Raw genomic sequence first — 8,350 nt, forward strand, 5'->3', positions numbered from 1 at the left:
TTGAATATATCTAATGTCAACTCTGGAGCATCTGAAAACAAGTTAAGACGTTTTGCAAGCAATAAATTATAGTGTCTTTTTCATGCATATTTTTGCTATTATTAGAAGGCAATTTCCATAATTCAAAGGGTTTCATTTAAAAATACTGAAATAATATTTAAAAGAGGTCATTTTAAACTGAATCTTTTCAAGTTTCTTTTTAGTAGGCAATATTTTCTGTTACATGAGTCTGAACAAGCTATCCCTCTAGAAAAGGTTATTTTAAAATAAATTTGGATGTATTTTGATGTATCAAATTTCCTTTTCAGTGATTATTGTTTCAGTAACACATATATTTGATTTGGTGTCTTTAATGTTAACACTAAACATATTTGTAGGTGGAATGGGATAGGAGAAAAAAGATTTGCAAAAAAAAAAGAAACACAATTATTTTAAGCTGAAAGTGCTATTTAACCTTTTGAGTTTGGTAAGGATATATTTGCTTATACATTTTTTTAATAACCCTAAAATTATTCATCGAGTATATATTAGAACATTTCTAATATGACCAGCTACCAATTTCTTTACTTTCTAACAATATAGACCAATATATTGGAGACTAGGACTTAGTCCTCTACAAAATATTAAATCAGATTTATAAGAAGAGAAATTTCCTACTGATCTATTTGCACCTTTTTACTCTATGGCATTCAATCATTTAACAGATACTTTTATGGTCCTTAGTTGTATTAAAGTCTTAATAAATATAATCAGTGCCTCTGATGTTAAAATATAATATATTATTTTACATAGAATGTTAAAAAATATTTGTGTTTATGAATTGTAATTTATTTTTAGCTGGTACAATAACAGATGTTCTACTGAATCCCTGTTCTACTGAATTGAAGTTCTATTGAACACCTCTAATGCCCTATGGACAGGTCAAGCAAACCCTACCAACCCTGAAATACTAAGGCCAGGGAGAATAATCTAAGGCAAAATTTCACAACTGCTCAGACCCCAAGACAACTTAACATAGGCATAAGAAGAATGAATTTAGGCCACTTTTCTATCTCCAAGAAACAATGTTGACAACTAAAACTGGAAAATTCTGACTGACATCCACTTATCAACATCATAGAGAAAAATACTAGGACAACAGTAGGCTGGAAGATCTTACCCCATAAGCTGTTTAATAATTTTGGACATACAAAATTCTTTTCCTCCTAGCTTTGTCCTGGGTCTTTGACTTAAGCCACTTTAAACTTCTTCACAGCTTCCCATAGCATGTTGTTTTGCCTCAAACATAGTTCATTTTTTCTCATCATAATATTATTAGCATGTGAAGGTGCTTCTTTAGGAGGTATAGGAGTGTTGTATACTGAAATCTAAACCATGCATGATCAAATTCTCACTTTATTTTTGGATCATCTCAATTTTATGGTCAATGGATTATAAATATTTTTCACTTTCCCCTTATTATGGCTGTCATTTCATGAGGTGTTATGGGTTGAACTGTGTCCCCCAAAATGATATGTTGAAGTATAGCCCCCAATACTTCAAAATGTGACCTTATTTGGAAATAGGACCTTTAGAGGTAATCGCTTTAGAATAAGGTCATTAAGATGGGCACTGTCCAATATGACTGCTGTCCTTATAAAAAAGGGAGATTTGACATGGAGGCAGACATGCACAGAGAGAAGATCATATGAGGACAGGTAGGGAGAAGTCAGCCATGTGTCCAGAAAGATTAATCTGCAAGTCAAGGAATGCCAGAAGCTAGAAGAGGCAAGGATGGATTCTCCCCTGGAACCATCAGAGATGCCAGCATAGACCTGATTTTGGAATTCTAGCCTCCAAAGCATGAGGCTATAAATTTCGGCTGTTTTAAGCTACCCAGTTTTTGGTACTTTCTTACACCAATCCTAAGAAACTAAAACATGTGATTTTTGCTATCTCCACACAATCTCTTAAATTTCCTGGCTTCACAAATTTTATTTTTCAAACTCATCCTGCACATTTGAATTATAAGACACTTTCCTCATCCATTACAGTAAAGACACCTCTGATCACTGCTCTAGTACATGCATCTTAAAAAACACTGTGGATATATCTGTCAAAATAATATTCTTCAGGGTTATATTTCACTGTTTGGAATGAAGTTGTTAGTCATGTACAGCAGTAACTGATCCTTGGCTTTAGTTAGGCTCCTTCCATTTTTCACAATGAAGAAGACCATCTACCCAAAGCAGTCCAGGTAGGAGGAATGCTCTGAAATACTGAAGAAAATCATTGTGATCATAGAAGTAAGTGATTTGAAAAATATTCCACTGCGAAGTCCTCCTAATCAGCCCTTGTGGATCTGTGCCATTATTTCTTAATGTCGCTTATTTTTATATTACTGTTATTCTAATCATTGTTGAGAAACAACCATGAGTGGAACTGGATAGCAATTTGTCTAAAACCTCAGTTACCCAGAAACCAGCTTAGTAACCAGAGATAAGTTCAAAAAGTTCTAACAGCAAAAATTCTGGACTTAGAATTCATTATGCTAAATGCGTGCACCCAGATAGAAGGGAAATCCATTGGTCTCACATTCAAAGCCTATGCACCCTTAATTTATAGACAATTCTACAAGCAAAATCCACTCATTTTCAGATCAACTACACAGAAATGTAAGAAACTCCTAAAGTTTAACATATTTCATTTTATTTTTGAAGCAATGTCAATACATAAAATTCTAAATATATAGAAAAACATGCACCAATAGCTTAAATTGCCTTTAAAAACTTCCATTAGCATTTTAACATTCTCTCTGCATTTTAATCTATGTATACATCTTTTATAATAAATGCTGTACATTTGCAGTATGTATCCTTTCTCCTTTATCACTGTGAGAAATGGACTATTGCCTGCCATATCAATAAACAAAGTATGTTACAGTTATCAACGATTGCAGCCCTCTAACGTGAGCTGGTGAGCCCTGAGGAAACTCAGGAAGGAAAGAATACCTGCCATCTAGCAGCCATCAGACTGCAGCCACTCCCCATGGTGAGCCCTGAGGAAACTCAGGATGTGAAAACACAAGATACTGGCCCCAGAGAGCTGAGGTGTATATCAAAGGAATGATTTCAGTGAGCCCAGACTTCTGCATCTTCCCATACACAGAAAAGTGCTACATTCCTTAACTTGACATATCTGGTTGTTGTTTTTTCTTAATTAACAATAATCTTTTGACTTTCAGACTACCTGCCCTTTGATGCAAAACTCCTATATATTCTGGCTCTCCCCATCACATCCTTGGAGCAGTTCTCTCAGGGTTACTTGAGATGCTGCCTCCTAGGCTTGAAGTCCTAAAAATTGCGGCCAAGTAAGATATAACTCTCAACTTTTAGGTTGTGAACAATTTTTTAAGTTGACAACTGTATATTATATCAAAGATATTTTCCATGCCATTACTTGTTGGCCACCACAACCCCTCTAACGTCAACATAATATTCCATTAAAGTCCTTTATTTCATTCCATTAAACCTGTAGATTAAAATAAGGGTGGATGCTGCATCTGATATCTAAATATCCATAGACAGCAGCAAGCAGCGGCAGATGGAACTGTGGCTTAGAGGAATGAGGTGAATGTTTATTAAAAGTTGATAGAGGAAGTCTAACATAACTATTCCTCAGTAGCTACTGGATGATTCATGGTAATACTGCATGGCTAGAGTCATTCAAAATCTCCAAATCCCCTATTTAAGAAGTCAAAAAAGCATTCATTATGAAAAACACTTCAGTCACATTTGTAGAATGTTTAAAAGTAAAGTGAGTTTTAGCTCAGATGGGTATATTTCAGATATGGAAAATGAAATCAGGAACAACACAGATGATGCTTGATTTGGACACACTAATTATATACTACACCTGGTCGCCCAGTTTCCAGTTTCATAGGGGGGCAAAAGCACAATCAGCCATTCCATACACTGGGCAAAGAACCATGCACTGATCTGGAGGAAAAATCCCTGCTGGTAAGGAAAGATTAATTTAACCTAATCCACAGGATTGCAAAGGGTCCATCCAGTTGTGGAAACTGCTTCATTTTGAAATGAAACTAGACTTTAAAACCCGCTGAAGAAACTCTCTTGTAAAACAGAAAACAAAACCGACAAAAACAACAACAAAAAGTGATCAGTGATGTATTACTCTAATCGTTAACATGTTTTAGTTGACTTTTAAAGATATATAGAAACATTTTCTTCTCATAAGAACAATTACGAATAACTAGGCCTATTTAAATTTAAACCCCATGCTAACTACTGGATTTGCATTAGGTAAGGAAAAGGGAAATAGCATTTATTTTTTCAGAAGCATGAAATGAGACAATTGGTATGCATCACTCAACTTAATAAGTATAACATCCCTATGGAGTAACATTGTCTCCATTATTACAGATGAGGAAATTGAGTCAATAATAAATACACATGGCTAGTGAATGGAACATCCAGATTTAAAATGCCAATCTTACTCCAACATGTGTTCTTAAGCAACATATTATACTAATTCTTCTATTCTATTAACCAGATAGGTCTTAAGTTCAGAGAACCACAAAAAATCCTTTGAAACTATTCACACTCAATTTTCCCCTCTGATTTAAACTTATCATAAAACAAAAACTCAAGCTGGAATTACTTCAGCTACCCTTGCATATCTCTCAAACTCATCAAAACACAATTCTCAACATCTGCATTCTAAGGACCAGAGGTAAAGAAGGTAAGAAGAGAAGTAAAGGAAAACAACTGAAAGAATAGTTCAGCTGAAAAAGAAAAAAGACACAAAAGAAGAAGAAGTGGATGAGAAAAGAGAGAAATATAGTTCTAATTCTCTACTTTTCAGCCAATGTATTGAAGAAATACACTTACACCACTATTGCCTGGAAATCACTGATGAGGAAAAAATGTGCGTGTGTTCTTGTATTTCATCTATGCCATTTTTTAATGTCTTAGGCTATGTTTTGAGTCCTTTGAGATTTCTGAATGCTGACAAAATGAGTGGAGAAAGTAATTCTAGAATTTAGAGGAGGACAGATGAATCACAGATTACATATTTCATCAACTGTCATCTAAGTTTCAATTTTTCTTCAACACAAATCTTCAAGAAAGTCAGACTGTCTTCATATCTTGACTTTATGACCTCTTTAGTATTTGGTATAAAAATATTTTTTTAAAAGGAAGCAGAAGGAAAAGCAAGTGCACACTGTAACTCTGTGTGCTGTCCATGGTATTTGTCCTCACTGCCTTTGCAATCCCATTACTTTTCAGTACAGGCAAAGTCCACTGATGACTGTGAGTCTGTTTAGCACAAAAAGTAGCATATTTTTGTATTTCACACACTTAAAAATAATCTAAGACATTAACAATACTTTTAAAGCATGGTAACTTAACCTAAAACCAAATGTCAAGGCTATTTTACAGGATACTCCAATATTTAGGTTCTGGAGTGGAGAATTCTAATTCATGGTGAAAAGGGAGGTTTCTCCACACCACCAAGCAATGCTCCAGACACCAGCTGAGCATTCTACAATTCAACTGAATTCTAACATTATCTACCCAAAGATAGCATCAGATTCCACAGGTAAATAATTCGATCCTACAAGACTGCCCTCCACTTTGGATGCCAATTGCAGGCTATAAAAAATTAATAAACAGAAACCTCAGTTTGAGTTGGGAGACCAGAAAGGAAAGCTCTCACAGATGGTGAAGACAGCAGAGCCCAACAGGATAGAGAAAGACTCCTCTTCTTTCCTGGCAAGGACTCAGCCAATGAAAAGGCACAGACATTGTTTACTATACCCTCCTAACTTCCTTTTCCTCTCTATAAAAGTGTTCTCCTTTCCTTGCCCTGTGGGGACTTGCAGGTGGCTCACCATAGCTGCTGATCCCAAATTGCAATTCTCCACCAATCCTGAATAAACCTATCTTTGCTGGAGAAATATCAGGCAGTTAATTAGTTTCAGGTCAACAAAGCCCAGGTTGTGACCCGTCTTTTGACTCATGTGCTACAAATTGGAGGTTCCAACAACCCAGTCCAACTCAGGATGCCAATCTCAAGTGCATGTTGTTACCTGTACTTCTGACCAACTGGCTGTAAATCATATTTCCATGACCTTTCCTTGGGTTTGATTAATTTGCTAGAGCATGTCTACTGGGGAAAAAAAAAAAAAAGCACAACATAAGAGCTGTAAGTTGAATTTTATTCAGAGTCTTACTAGGACTATAGCCCAGGAGATAGCCTCTCAGATAAATCTGAGGAACTGCTCCAAAGAGGGAGGGAAAGAGCCAAGAGCCAGCATATATATATTTGGCGGGGGGGGGGGGGGAGGACAGTGGTCCTGGGAAATACATGTAATAAAATATATATCTTAGGGGGGGTGGGGCGGGGAGTTGTTGGCGGGAAGTTTAGAACTGGTGCGCTGCGCTCATCCTGCTGTCTCTTGTTTCGCCTGCTCCCTTTGTGCTCACATTCTGCCCTGCCATGCCCTGCTCTCAAGAGGCACAAGTCATCTCCCCCAGCAAACGGGCCCGGCCAGTGGAGGAGGGGGGGATGCGGCTCCGCTTTGTCTGGCTTTCGGAGCATGCCACTGCTCCGACCAAGGGGTCTGAGCGTGCCACGGGCTATGACCTATACAGTGCCTATGATTACACAGTACCACCTATGGAGAAAGCCCTTGTGAAAACAGACATTCAGATAGCTCTTCCTTCTGGGTGCTATGGGAGAGTAGCTCCACGTTCTGGCTTGGCTGCAAAACACTTCATAGATGTAGGAGCTGGTGTCATAGATGAAGATTATAGAGGAAATGTTGGTGTTGTACTGTTTAATTTTGGCAAAGAAAAGTTCGAAGTCAAAAAGGGTGATCGAATTGCACAGCTCATTTGTGAACGGATATTTTACCCAGAAATAGAGGAAGTTCAAGTGTTAGATGACACTGAAAGGGGTTCAGGAGGTTTTGGTTCCACTGGAAATAATTAAAATTTATGCCAAGAACAGAAAATGAGAAAATATACTTTTTCCTTGAAAATAAAGGCTTTGCTTAAAGTGAAATATATATATATATCTTTGTAAAAGATTACTGCTTATCACAAAATCCTGGTACTTCAGGTTAATGGTTTTAGTGCTTATCTACGTATGGGAAGATTCAAGAATCTTGGGTCTTGAAACTTCTCAGGGCACACTGTTGGTGGGGCTTTTCAGTGGGTTGCATTTTAATCTTTCTTAAACTGGATGATGAGCAAGATTCTTTGTTCTTTTTGCTTACAAGCAGCTCAGAGAACACAGGAAACTCATTTACCCACTAAATTACCAGTATGTTATAAAAAGATATAATTCAGGATTAGCCAGATGTAAGAGATACACAGGGCAAGGTATGGGGAAAGGGTATGGAGCTCCCATGCTCTCTCTGCGTTTGTCAATCTCCCCAAACTCCACCTGTCCACCAACCTAAAAGCTTTTTGGGTTTTTATAAAGGTTTCATTACATAAGCATGAGAGATGAAGTCTTGTCCAGTGGTGATCATTTCAACCTCTAGTCCCTCACCCCTCCCCAGAGGTCAAGGGGTGGAACTGAAAGTTACAACTCTTCAATCACATGGTTGGTTTTTCTGGCAACCAGCCCCCATCTTTAGGTGACCTGGGGGCATTCCAAAAGTCACCTCATTAACATTAAAAAAGACACCTTTATCTCTCTCACCACTTAGGAAGTTCCAAGTGTCTTAGAAGCTCAGGGCTAGAAATGGGACAAAGACCAACACATGTTTCTTTTTATAAATCACAACGTCACATCCAGCAAAGATTCAGGATTCAAGATCTACGCATGACACTTCCTCTTGCTGGGTGACATGAGGCAATTTATTTAAGCTTTCAGTTTTCTGTATGTTGTGGGAGGAAAAAAAACCCTCAAAACTTTCTTCTACCCTTTGAGGTTCTTCTGGATGGTCTAAGAATTAAATTGACATGAGACAAATTAACAGGAGAAAATCAAATTTTATTTTGTATGTATGGGAACCCCACATATATGAGAAGGTCAAAGACCCCACATACATGAGAAGTTCAAAGAGAGAACAAAAGATATATATGCCATCTTGAGCTAAGAAATAGGCTAGGGGCCTGAGGCTTCCAAGGACAGGAGGGTAATTTACAGGACAATAAGAAGAGCAGATGTTGGGTAATTAGATGTTTGCCTTGACTTACAGATGGACCATTGAGATAAAATTTATCTCTGGTAATAACTCTTATTCTGGGAAAGACCAATTTAAATTCTTCTAAGTAGTTAAGCAGGGGCAGAAATTTCTCTTCAATCCACAGGGTCTCAATTGCCTTTAGCTCAA

The 8,350-nt window shown here is 37.3% G+C and overlaps 1 protein-coding gene across 1 annotated transcript; it reads left to right on the forward strand.

The window, feature by feature from the left end:
- Positions 1 to 6,501: 6,501 nt before the first annotated feature.
- LOC116759449 (deoxyuridine 5'-triphosphate nucleotidohydrolase-like) lies at positions 6,502 to 6,996 on the forward strand. Its single transcript, XM_032643238.1, has one exon. It carries the CDS (start codon positions 6,502 to 6,504, stop codon positions 6,994 to 6,996), a length of 495 nt encoding a protein of 164 aa, XP_032499129.1.
- The last annotated feature ends 1,354 nt before the right edge of the window (positions 6,997 to 8,350 follow it).

Source organism: Phocoena sinus, chromosome 9, assembly GCF_008692025.1.
Source record: "Phocoena sinus isolate mPhoSin1 chromosome 9, mPhoSin1.pri, whole genome shotgun sequence".
In the NCBI taxonomy this organism is placed as follows: Eukaryota; Metazoa; Chordata; class Mammalia; order Artiodactyla; family Phocoenidae; genus Phocoena; species Phocoena sinus.

Coding starts and splice junctions, on each gene's coding strand:
- LOC116759449 (XM_032643238.1), top strand. CDS start 6,502: ATGCCCTGCTCTCAAGAGGCACAAGTCATCTCCCCCAGCAAACGGGCC.